The sequence below is a fragment of the Colletotrichum siamense genome, assembly GCF_013390195.1.
Source record: "Colletotrichum siamense strain Cg363 chromosome Unknown KSG_Cg363_contig01, whole genome shotgun sequence".
NCBI lineage: Eukaryota > Fungi > Ascomycota > Sordariomycetes > Glomerellales > Glomerellaceae > Colletotrichum > Colletotrichum siamense.
In genome coordinates, this window is record NW_023501014.1 from 6,428,458 (window position 1) to 6,441,075 (window position 12,618).

At 49.1% G+C, this 12,618-nt stretch overlaps 4 protein-coding genes across 4 annotated transcripts; 2 read left to right on the plus strand and 2 right to left on the minus strand.

Moving 5' to 3' along the window:
- Nucleotides 1-1,494: 1,494 nt before the first annotated feature.
- On the plus strand, nt 1,495-3,601 carry CGCS363_v001617 (uncharacterized protein; the record flags this gene model as incomplete). The annotated part of the gene is made up of 3 exons (XM_036633466.1): nt 1,495-1,580; nt 1,630-2,276; nt 3,063-3,601. The coding sequence occupies 3 exons, from the start codon at nt 1,495-1,497 to the stop codon at nt 3,599-3,601; spliced, it is 1,272 nt and encodes a 423-aa protein (XP_036502328.1).
- A 131-nt stretch (nt 3,602-3,732) lies between these two features.
- On the minus strand, nt 3,733-5,451 carry CGCS363_v001618 (putative sulfatase; the record flags this gene model as incomplete). The annotated part of the gene is made up of 2 exons (XM_036633467.1): nt 3,733-3,737; nt 3,798-5,451. 2 exons carry the CDS (start codon nt 5,449-5,451, stop codon nt 3,733-3,735), a joined length of 1,659 nt encoding a protein of 552 aa, XP_036502333.1.
- Nucleotides 5,452-6,139: 688 nt separating this feature from the next.
- ecdD-2 (Major facilitator-type transporter ecdD) lies at nt 6,140-8,631 on the plus strand (the record flags this gene model as incomplete). The annotated part of the gene is made up of 5 exons (XM_036633468.1): nt 6,140-6,287; nt 7,184-7,665; nt 7,748-8,097; nt 8,225-8,511; nt 8,573-8,631. The coding sequence occupies 5 exons, from the start codon at nt 6,140-6,142 to the stop codon at nt 8,629-8,631; spliced, it is 1,326 nt and encodes a 441-aa protein (XP_036502334.1).
- A 1,456-nt stretch (nt 8,632-10,087) lies between these two features.
- Nucleotides 10,088-12,349, minus strand: ARS-2 (Arylsulfatase; the record flags this gene model as incomplete). Its single annotated transcript, XM_036633469.1, has 7 exons — nt 10,088-10,615; nt 10,665-11,137; nt 11,201-11,550; nt 11,620-11,726; nt 11,782-11,861; nt 11,927-12,012; nt 12,072-12,349. The coding sequence occupies 7 exons, from the start codon at nt 12,347-12,349 to the stop codon at nt 10,088-10,090; spliced, it is 1,902 nt and encodes a 633-aa protein (XP_036501393.1).
- Nucleotides 12,350-12,618: the final 269 nt, after the last annotated feature.

The window sequence follows — 12,618 nt, forward strand, 5'->3', positions numbered from 1 at the left end:
CAAGACACAATACGTTGAATGCTCGGGCTCTTATCTGAATCGACAGTGCTTCACCGTTGCCTGATGTCAGGGTAAACCGTCACCGCCCAAGATGATTTGGAAAATTACCAGGCATCAACTGTGCGGCGCAGACGGGCTGTGATAAGTGTGTTGGCTGAAAGTAGGCGCAGCTATTTGGGGCACAGCAAATTGATTATTACTGGCTAGTAACCGGGTTCAACGGGGTGCCTGCCAAGGGCGCGTGTTGGCACCGTGTTTCCTTGACATTCTAGTAGGCGAAAGGTGGAACAACTTAAGCATCCATGGATGTTGTAGAGCTTTTCGAGAAAGGACTGATCCCTAAAATTTCATTCAAAACCTTTGGCTCCGGGTGCAAGTACCTACTTTAATGGTTTTCAAGATCTCAAGTTCATCGCGTAATTGACATTGTAAACAATAGGGACATAGATTCGACACAATTTGCAAGACCATGTACAGCAGTATTTCATACTGGACTCTGCTGCCTGGGAGCATACCTCTCCATAGCTACACGGACGGAGCTCTACTTGCATTGGACACGTTCTAAAGCACACGAGCCACCGCGGCCATTAGTTCAAGATGAACGACTTCATGAACTCCAAAATAGAGTGGGTACGAGTGGTTCAGATCATGAAAATACCTCGGGTATCCAGAGTAAGTAAAACGAACGCAGTAAATGCAGAAGGCCTTTCGAGCCACGTGCTACACTACAAATCCTTATCCTGTCGCAAATGACAAGATCGCATCGATGCAGCCAAGAGCGAAAGATTTCCCTGTAAGACCAACAGAACTCCACTCCATGTTCTAAAGCAGGTCCTTGATATGCTCATGTTGGGGAAAAGAGTGTAGTCCGAATACAGCATCCTCCCAATACGTCGATCGAGGTCGTTCCCTCGCACTTTGTACGAGCTTCCTATTTAATCCAGACTGAGCGAGACAAGGGCGCCTGCTACATACCAAACACGTGCATTGAGGTCCAGTAGTCAGGTGTGTCTCGGTCCAAAAATTGTAGTCGTCAGATTCAAGAAACACATCCGTTCAGCCCCGCGCCTGCAGCAGTGCCTGACCTCGGAGCGTTTTCCATTGGTTCAAATGTCACCCTGGGTACGTTTACCGCCTTTGTTACCAAACTGCACGACATACGGTTAAGGATGATTATCCCTGTTTTAGTGAGCTCACGCAGAATGGACGGCGCTGCAGCAGCCCCAAACGCCAATGCCGATTAAAGACACACGTTTGCCTAATCGGGAAGTCAGAGGTATCTGGACGAGACATCGCGGGGATCGGGGCGGCAGCCCCAACACTTGGCGGGGGAAAGTTATAAAATGGAAGTCGACTGCAATTGACATTGGATTGAGAATGAAAGTTTTCTCAGCATCAGTAAAGATAGCTCGCCTTTGTCTTTTCGCAGGACGGCCGATATCTTCTCAATTGTTTGGTCCCCAAGAATCCCGCTCGTTCTTGCCACCGGAAAAGATGCAGATCTTGGGGACGGTCTTGCGAAGTTTGGCGCGGATGGAGACTAAACCGTACCCGCTGGACTTGGTCAAGGGGCTTGAGAAGTAAGTCGGTATTATCCGCTACCGCGGTTCTGTCTCTGACGATTATCAGATACTTTGACAGTCCGGAATACTCCGACGTCACGATACGATGTATCACAAGAGACTTTTACGCCCATCGCGTCGTGCTCGCCAGCCAGTCCAAATTCTTCGCGGACGCTTTTCCGGATAGCGACATCGATCCCGCTCTGCTGCTCGAGGGGTCGACGGTTCTAGGGAATGCGAACGCCCAACAAAATCCCGGCTGTCAGCAAATCATCAATTTGCAAGATGAGAACCCGCGGGTTGTGGAGAATGTTCTATGTTTCATGTACCACGCCGACTATCGCGACACTCCATGTCTCAACGTCACGCCTCCGCCTGCTGATCCGATCCTGTTTAACCTCCAGATGTCCGTTGCCGCGGACAAGTTCGAAGTGTCTTGTCTGAAGCGCTGTGCGGTGGAGAAGCTGAGGGACGCTTCTGAGAAACTCTGGAACACGGATGCCTTTGTCAAGGCCATAGCGTACGCCTACTCGGAATCCTCGAGGGTGGACGTCATGGCGAGAAGTGTCTTGGCTGAGGTGGCGGCGAGACACGTGTCTGATTTAAGTCAAATCATAGCCTTCAGGAATTTGTTGGATGAGTTCTTGCAGTTCCACGTCGACTTCACAGAGGCGGTTGTTAAGACTGAGCCAGACATGAGTCAAGGGATGCCGTGTATGTTTTGTGGGCTGGTTGGAGATGGCTGCAGATGTGTGAGTGGATGGTCTACTTAATTATGGGGCGTTTCTATTGAAATCAGATGTTGATGTTTAGTTTGGTCATCTCGAGAGAAGTGTGCGTGTCTGAGGCAAACTCAATTCATGGCTTGACCGGAAGAAGGGGGATGTCAACTTGGCTGCTCCTTTAAATGATCACTATCACAGGCACTCAGTAGCAGTTGGCCATCGAATTTCAATTTCACTGGAAAAAACAATTTACTTTTCAATAGTTGTTGTTATTCTAGATCTTGAAAGCTGGCCTCGTTAACGCAGTCGCTGAAGTGGGATCAGCCTATGGTTTAGTCACGTTGCTTCTCGACTACCCTAGACGGTCATGGAAATGTATTGTGAGACTGCAGTATAAATGAATGAACCACTTCGATGTCACATACATGAACAGAAAGCCGTATAATAAAGGACAACTGCATAAGTCGACAACAAGACGCTAAGCTCGAAAATATCACGGAAGAAAATGGAAATAAAGAACCCTTGCTACATATGTAAGGGTCCCCTGACTTCCTTCAGCTATCGTCTGGATCAACTCTGAACCTAAGGCACCTTAGCTTGAAAGCACCATCTTCCCCTCAACACCTCTCGGCAAAAGGCGAGATGGCCTTTAAAACGAGAATGACCACCAAGACTGACGATGCCAAGAGCACCGCTCCTCGACTATTTGACATTCAAAAGTGTTGCGGCTCATACCGTATGCGCTGCAGCAAGATTGAAGACCAATGGCCGACAGATGACGACATGAAGCTGGACGTTTGGGCCGGGAAGCACGGACTGCTCAAGGCTGCCTGCGACTTTGGAGCCTTCGAAGGCACGATGATCATGAGTGAATCTGAGGAACTGCTCGACGCCATCTGCGACCTCGACGAATCCGAGGAAGAAAATGCTAGACCTTCCAAATACAATAAAGATGATTCATCCGAGAGCAGTGAGGACGATCAGCCCGCGAGATCGAAGAAACGAGCGGCCCAGGAGAACCTCAGTGGCGCGTCCGCCAAAAAGACTAAGACCGCGACCAAAGCTTGTCATCGGATCTACTACCGCATGAGAGTTGCAGAAACAGGCACCGGAGACGTTGATATTGACACCAGGTCGGGATATCTCGACTTTTCCGGGGGCGATCATTCCGGAGCAGGGTATAGCCACTTTGTCGGGTTTGCCAATGATTTCTGCTGCTTGTCAGGGAAGATGGAGTTCAACGGCAAGAAGGTGGCGAAAACTCCTCAGAAATGGCCTGAATCATGGGGCAAGCTGGTCTGTACTCTCGGTTAGCTTTCGCGACGTTGGTAGAAATACTTGACGTTCATCTATGGCGGCTACTGGACGGACGGAGAGACGGCTTATCCTGAGCCAACCCTGACAGCTGGAATTTAGGGAGGCAAAGTATAGGAGAGTTTATGTTTTCATACTGTTGTGTGCGTCCCACGTTTTAAACGCTGTCATATATCTATCTCTGATAATTACATACCTGCGACCTTTTCTCCTCGCACATGAAACTCGATCATGCCTGTTTCAGAGAAATAAACCTCCCAGTCTTGAAGCAACTGCCTCATGATCTCTGGCTGTGAGGCCGCCAGGTCTTTGATTTCACCTGGGTCACTCTCAATGTCGTAAAGCTCCCATGCGCCAGTGCCATGAGGCGGAGGCAACAGCACAGCCTTATAAGTGCCTCTCCGTATCGCTCGCATGCCGAAAAGCTCCCATACAGCAACATCCTCACCCTCGCCATAAACCTCGGACGTATCGGAGCCAAGCATGGGAACCCAGGACTTCCCTCGTGGAGTGACTACTTCACGACCGCGAAAAGTAGTGCCAGGATGTGACACGCCGGCCAGATCCAACATCGTAGGCAGGATGTCCATGACATTGGTGTAGGAGTGGCTGATGCCTCCCTCCGCCTTCACAAGGGGAGGATACCGCACGATACACGGACACCGTATGCCTCCCTCAGTGGTATAGCCTTTGAAACCTCGCGAAGGTGCTGTGGCCGCAAGAGCCCATTGTGGCCCATACATAATGAAAGAGTTGGCGTTGCCCATATTCTCGTACGAGTTGTCATAGAATTGCCGAAGTGTCTCTTGGATGCCAAGTGAGCCCATGATGGGCATGGATTCCATAGTTGAGCCCTCAGCGCCGTTATCAGACATGAAGACGATGAATGTGTTGTCGAGCTCGCCACTGGCCTTGAGGTGATCGATGACGCGGCCGATATTGTCATCGAGCTTGTCCACCATGGCCGCATAGATTTCCATCGCTCGAGATGCCACGGCTCTGTCCTGTTCACTTTTCTCATGCCATTCGACGGCTCCAGGAACGTCTACAGGGGCTGGAATGACATCTTCCGGGACTCGATGGAGTTTCTGGAGTTGGCGTAGACGTCGATCTCTGAGAGCCTTTGGTCCATCGCTATACAAACCACGGTATTTGGCAATCTTCTCTCGTGGTGCCTGCAGTGGCCAGTGTGGTGCGGTGTATGCTAGATATCCAAAGAAAGGCCTCTGTTTCTCCTCTTCCGTGCGCTCGTCTAAAAAGCCGAGAAGGCGGTCGGTGAAATAGTCGCTAGAGTAAAAGTTCTCGGGCAAGTCTCTGCTGCCGTCGATGAATTTGTCGTTCTCCATCCAGAAGCCAGAGCTCTTGATGAACGGAGGAAGTTTCGCGTCAAGCTGTGGCTCATAATTGTGGTGGTTCCCAGCGCCAGGGAGAAAGGAAAGACACTTGCTGAAACCACGGCTAGAGGGCGAGGTTTCGGCAGTCATGCCCAAATGCCACTTCCCCGAGCACAGAGTGAAGTAGCCGGCATCCTGAAGTATCTCGGGCAAAGCAGCAACGCGAAAGTTGAGATAGCCTTCGTATCCTGGATGGCCGTCGTACTTTTGTCGCGAACCCATCATGAACTCGGCCATCTGGCCTAGTCCAGCAATGTGGTTATCTGTGCCGGATAGAAGCATGGATCTTGTAGGTGAGCATGCCAGGGCAGTATGGAAGTTAGTCATACGCAAACCATCCTTGGCAAGACGCTGCAGGGCCGGGGTGGATATTTCAGAGCCATATGGCTCCGTATCGCTGAACCCCAAATCGTCGGCGACGATGACGAGAAAGTTGGGTCGTTTGGCTGGTTGCATGGTTGAAGGTCAAAAGAGAACATGCGAACACAAAATCAGTTGATAATGTACAGTTCAACTTGTCAAAGAGCAAAAGAGACTTGAAAACTTTAGCATCACAGTAAAGCGGCTTTATTACAGATTATCATGGCTATTGGACTAGACGAAACGCTTAGATGCTTCACTACTCGGCGGATCTGAGGGCTAGGTAGAGGCCCGAGCCGGTGCCGCGGCGGGAATGCCGAACGTGCGGGGTTACCCCCAACACGTACCGTCCCCAAGACTCTGCTGGCAACTGAGTCGAAGTCTGTGTATTTACAGACCGCGCTCGGAATTTCCGACCTCAATAACATATTTGTTCAACGGCTGTCGGTGATGCTCAATCCTGCCGACCAAGTGCCGAAACGAACAGGTGGATCATATGGATGAATCGAGCTAGAGAACTACCGGCTGCCTCTCCCCGAAATCTGGGGTTTGCGGGGGAAATCCGAGCCGAACTGGTACAAGTCTTGAATTATGCGATTTCGAATTCCTCTTAAATATTGCTTACAACCTCTGGGAAGCCATGTGATCTAAACTGAGAGGCAATTGTGCTGTCGTTTCTACCAGGCGTCAAGTTGTTTTCGGTTGAGTACCGAATCTCATACTGACTCAGTTTTTTTTTTTTTTTTTTTTTTATACATGCTTTTCATACATGTGCAGAGGAATCATGAGAACTATCTGGCTTCCAGCGCGGCGGCTGCCTTTTAGCCAGGAGGTCACATGGAGTATGGGGCTGCTCTGCCTCATTCTCGGCCTGAACGTACTCAGTAATGGATTCGATCTGTCGGTTTACAATACGATCCAGGCCATGGACTGTGAGTGAATACCGAACCTGCCAAGATTTGTCAATTCTCTAGCCATCGTTGATGAGCTGTTATTGATATTATATTTGCGATACAGCTTTTCAACATCGATTTGGGGACATTTGTGACGCGAAAGGAATTTGCAAAATCAGCACCACAAGACTTTCTCTATTGAACTCGATCCCCTTTATCGCCTACGCACTGGGTCTTCCCTTTGCCTCCATCATCGGCGAAACTTACGGGCGACGAGCTGTCTACGTCCTGATCAGCGCCCACCCCAAGGCAATCAATCAAGTTTGAGGCCCATAATTAACTTAATTGCTACATCGCAATGCTATACTTAATTAATTGCTAATTAATTGTAATTAATTAGCAAATATCCCTATATATAAGTGAGGGCTCTAGAGGGGGGGCTCTAGAGGGGAGGGCTCTAGAGGGGAGGGCTCTAAGGGGAGGGCTCTAGAGGTGAGGGCTCTAGAAGGGAGGATCTAGGAGGGTAAGGTCCGGAAGGTTAGGGCCTGGGAGGGTAGCCCCTAGAGGGGAGGCCCCCAGAAGGGGGGCCGGAAGGGGGGCTAGAAGGGGGGCTAGAAGGGGGGCTAAAAGGGGGGCCCTAGAGCTGGGTTTTTAGGGCTAAGAGTTAGGCTAGATTAACGATTTTCCAGGCTTTTCTAGGTTCCTAAGCCCCCTTAAGCCCCCCCTAAGGCCCCCCCTATAAAGCCCCCCCTAAAGCCCTAGTAGCCCCCTCCCCCCCTATTAAAAGAGTTAAGGTAATTAATTAAGTTTAAGCCTTAAACTTAACTTAATTAACTAGCGATAGCTTTATAATTAATTAATTAATTAATTGAACTTAATAAGTTTACTTGCCTTGTGGGGAGCGCTGGTCCTGATGAACCTCATTTGCATTGCAGGTGTGTGCGTGACGTACACGTCGCAGTCATTTAGCCAGGTACTCGCAGGTCGTTGCATTGTCCACATCTACACGGGAATGGAAAGCTGGCTTATTCCACTGTTCATCGCCGAGGTCGTTCCAGCAAAGATTCGGGGCATGCTTGTTTCCGGCTACATGATTGGACGCCTTCTTGGCACGATCATCATCAGCTGTGTATCTTTTGCCACGTCAACATGGCCAGGAGATTCATCCTGGAAGACGCCAGTTGCTGTACTGTTTTCCATCCCCAGTTTGATGATTCTTGTGACTGCATTCGTCCCGGAGTCGCCCCGATGGCTATTGGTAAAGGAACAATATGAAGAGGCGCTAGTGAATCTGAAAGGTCTCAACGACAGTAGAGCTGGCTTTGAAGGCGAAACTGAACTTGCTGCTATGAAGGCGAATCTCGAGCAACACACGGAGAAAGGTTCTTGGGCAGACCTCTTCCGCGGCACTGATCTTGTACGTTGCCCCATCAAAGTTCCTTCTTTTTCCCTGGACGGTTGTTCAACTGTTCTCAGCTAACCGGGGTCAATTCTAACAGAGGCGCACTACCATTGCTTTGCTTCCACCTTTCTTCTCGCAAGCGACTGGCCAAGCGTTTGCCAACGTCTATGGCACAATATTTTACCAAAGCCTCGGGACCATAAATCCCTTCGTCCTCACCATTATCTCTCAATGCTTTGGGCTGATCGGTTCCCTGTCGTTCATGCTCTTGGTCGATCGAGTTGGTCGCCGCTTCTTCTGGAAGTCGATGGTCCCGTTGGGAGGTGTCTCCATGATGATTCTCGGCGGATTGGGAACCATTCGGAACCCGACACAATCTGAGAAACTTGCTACAGCTTGCATGCTGTCATTATTCGGATTCTCATTTCTGGGCTCTCTTGCACAACTGTAAGTTCCATTATTGGAAGTCCTCTTCTGTTCATCATTCATTACCCCTAAGTCTGTCGCGGCTCATTGTTTGAGCGTGCCTACATGTGACCAGACTTCAGTCATGACTAATTCATTCGGTTGGCAGGGCCGCTGTTACCCCCGCCGAAGTTCCTTCGCCTCGTCTGCGTGGCAAAACTGCCATGATGGCGTGGACCGTAAACAACTTTTCCAACTTCATCGCAACGTTCACTTTGCCATACCTCATGAACCCTGGGTATGGCAATCTCGGACCAAAGGTGGGGTTTATCTATGGGTCATTCAGTCTTATCAGCGTTGTCTGGGGCTTCTTTTGCTTCCCTGAGCTGAAGGGCAAGACTCTCGACGAGGTCGACATGATGTTCCGCGCCAACGTACCTGCAAGAAAGACTAGTTGTAAGACGATTTTCATTCTGATAGCCGATGCTCACTTTCGTAACTAACGATCATCATACAGCCTGGAAAAGCGAAGGATATATAGAAACAATGAATCATGGGAAATTTGAGGAGTCGTAGGCGTATGAGGTCTCCAGTTTTGTGGAATCGTCACGGAAGCTTTCGCGCTTGAAGATGAAGAGAGCGAAAGCCTGTGAACGAGAAATGCACATCTTATATCAAGGAATACCCATAAGACCACATTCTGTTGCGATTCATTTCATATGATTCGGGTATTCAAGGAAAATCCAGAAGGCTACTCATCCACCACCCTTCTGGAAACTCAGTGACCGCGGCGGATGATAGAAACACTTCGCAAGTTTTCATGAGAATTCAGAATCGTCTGTCCTAATCCACTACGTCAAAATTCTCATCGTTACAATTGGTGCTTCACAAGGGCATTTCACTAGCGACAGCTTTCCCTGTATCAATTGACTTACTTAGCAAAAGAGTTTTGCTATCCGGGCGAATACTTCTAGCTATCCGGGCGGGTACTGGATATACGACGCTAGGGACGATCGACGACGACGACGATAATGATAACAATAGCGATAATAGTAGTAAAAGTCAATCGATATAAAATAATGTATCAGACCTTATAGGTAGTTATCCGCCCAGTTAGCTAGAAGTATCCGCCCGCATAGCAAGACTCTAGCAAAATTGCACTGGCATGTCAACGTGGAACGAAATTGAACATTAGGTGACGCCGACAGCTGATTTCCTCGAATCTCATGTAATTCCGGGGCATCTTCTGTTCACGCTAGGACTTGAATTGCTAGATGAGCTTCGTCATGGCTTTGCCGGAACTCAGCTTTTGCCAATGACGGCTACCGCGAGTCGTGCACGGCACTCGCACTCAAGGAACTGCAACTTCTTACACCGACAGCCATGACCGTTGCGCAAGGGCTAGTATTGACGAATATCGGCATCCGCCTCTCGCTTCTCGGATTTGTTGTGCCACGGCAGCACATTGAAACATACGGGATGTACACATACTGGGGTTCCCCGCGCGCCGGCAAATCCGAGCAACCCAGCCAGTGCGGTAGATATTATTGCTACATACATACTGGCAGTCGAAAACTTCGTGAGCCCTATTTGAGAACGAGAGGGGAAAAAAAAAAAAAAAAAAAAAAAGCACCAGCAGGTGTTCTGGTAGGACGGCGTCGCATCTCCAGCTTCATCCTGATGCCTACAAGATCGTCCGTGAGAATAGCTTTTCTTGCAAGTGAGAGTACATGAATGTCAACAGCGAGAAGTCAGCCTATTACCTAAAGCAACAGCCTGAACGATACTTTAGATAAACCTCTCGTCTTGAGAGGCAGTGACGGGAGTCTTGAAAATTCCATGTCAACGCCTGGTGTTCAGATATGGTAGCTACTGCAAGAGGTATGGGAGTAGAATAGACTTGAATTAAATAAGCTCTTATCCTTGAGTTTATTAGTCTTTTTCTTTCTCATGTCTCGATCAAGGTCAAGTTGCAAAAACGATGACTCATGCGTAGGCGCGGCGCCTTCTTTCCCCTGCCATCCTCCTAACATCATCCTTCAACCAGGTGCAAACTCCTCCCCCCCAGCTTAGCGTCTGAGTTCTTAAGCTCATCATCCGTCAACTCCCGACCACTCCTCAGCAGCGCCTCATGTGTGGCATGACGATGCTCCCAGCCGCCACCAAGAGTCAAATTACGCGGCAATTCCACTACTGGGCTTGGATCTGGAAAGACGAATTTGTCGGTCGCATTCCTGTATGCAAGTCCGAGACCATAATCAACCCCAGTCGGATAGAATGGCCCTTCATTTGGCGCGAACTGGTAGTTCATGCACTCTGCGATGGTGACGAGCGGGAAAGACCCGTAAAACTCGTCGTAAGCAGGGTTTAAAGCGTCCTCCAGAGTTCGCACTCTATTCGAAGACGAAAGATCCGGGGGTTGGATGACACTCCAAGGGTGTCTGCAAGTGTCTTGAGTGCATGACTTCGAGACAAGGAGCAGCGCGTTCAGTCTCGTTAAAACGCGAACATGAAGTAGGTCGGTCGAGTTGGCGAGATTCACCAACTCATATGGATCATTCTTCCCTCCCTTAGCATGTTTGAAGCGAAGAGACGATTTGGAGACTCACCTTCGTATCATAGAGCTCTGTATCATTGCTGCACCATCGTGAATACATCCACCAACTGGAGTCTCCCACAACACGCATTGTCTTGTAGTCGTTTTTCGAGTAAAGTCCAGGGAAGGAGATGCCGTAATCGCCCTCTGACCATTGGTGCATCTCGACAAATCCAGAACCCCAGTACTCAATGTTAACGGCCTCCTTTCTCTTGGAAATTTCCGGAGAGTTTGGACTCTTCCACGAGTCGAGCAGACTTGAGCCATCCCAGAACGGCGGTCGATCATTAGGGTCCAATCCCGCGATGTCAAGGAAAGTGGGAGCAAAGTCGACGACTAGGCTAGGATTGCTCGAAACGGCGCCTTTGGGAATACCAGGACCGCGTACGATGAGGGGAATATTGGTGTCTTCTAGATAAGGAAGTGACTTGCCAACACCGGTGCGGTGAGTTCCAAGGTGATATCCTTGGTCCGTGGTGTAGATAACTGTGAGATGATCAATATCACGGCGAATAGCGCTTTGAGGGAACCAAGATTTGTAAGACATACTGTATGTGTCATCGATTGCATCGTTGACGGTAAGCATCTCGACAACATCGTCAATGATGTCATCCACTCCCTTGAGAGATTCAAGTCGGCGCTGGTAGAAGTGGTCGATCTCGGCAATCTGAGTGTTGTTCAAACTGGGAAGCGTCCTCAGCCAACTAGGCTTACCATGTTGGTATTCATCAGCAGGATTGAAGTTGGGAGTACGAGGAACAGTGGAATTGGCAAAAGATCCGAGATATCGAGCGGGCGGCGTTGGAGGATCTCGCAAGTTCTCCACATGAGGCGCGGTTGGAGCAATCATGAGGAAGAAAGGGTCTTCCTCCTTCAACAAAGTGTCCAGTCGATCGAGGCTGGGCTGACAATCAGTATGTTTTTTAATGTACAAGGTTACTGTAAGTTTAGCTGCAATGGTCACTTACGCTTTGATCCGCACGACATCTGTTTGCTGGAAGCCCTGATACCATACAGGTCGTGCGCCGTTCTCCGACATGACAACTGTGTTATGGGCGTTGGTGTATGGATCCAGCTGCATAACGTCAGTGTTGAGTAAACCATGACTCAAGGTGTCGGACACATCTCACCAAGACGTCAATGTGTCTCCAGCCTTTTGGGGCAGGGTTGTATGAAATGATTGAATCTCCATTGAAGAGTTTCCCGACATCTAAATGGACAGTGATGAGCATGTAATGCATGTCATAGTGATTGTCAAATGCGTTGAGTGCTTACACTCGGCGTTGTAGCCGGCCTTCTCCAGCCAATGGGGCAGATATTCTTCTTCGAGACCAGCAGCTCTGAATTTGGGAAAACCTCCTCTGGAAGAAATGAAAAATCAGTCATAGTTTAGCGACATACACACATAACACGAAAATACCCGGGCGCCTTGATGGCGGTGTTATTGGTATTATGTGCATGCTGTCCGCGCATGAGGGACACGCGACTAGGGCAGCAAACGGCAACGCTGGCATAGTGATTGGTGAAGACAGTTCCATGAGCGGCGATGTGTTCTTTAACTGCTCTTTGGGTGTCGACGGAGCCGTGTCGGAGATCCTGATCGTCGGTGAAAATGAAGACAATATTGGGTCCTTTCTTTTTGCCAAGGGCACCAATGACGGAAAATAAAAGAGGTGCAATGAAAATTGAGGACTTCATCTTTGAAAATTGATGAAGTTTTGGTCGAGTCACACTTAGGATAACGTATCTAAATCATCCATGACAACAAGGCGACTGGCAGTGAACGATTTCAGTGACTATTTATCATATCTTCCATATTTTCAGGTAACTTGAACAGTGACTACCTATCATGAAGAAGATTAACTCTTACATCATAGGCCACATCGTAGCTTCGATCACGCGAACGACTATTTATAGGTCCGCCCCGCGATGCAATTACAGTACACTCCGTTGCGTTAATAGCGTCC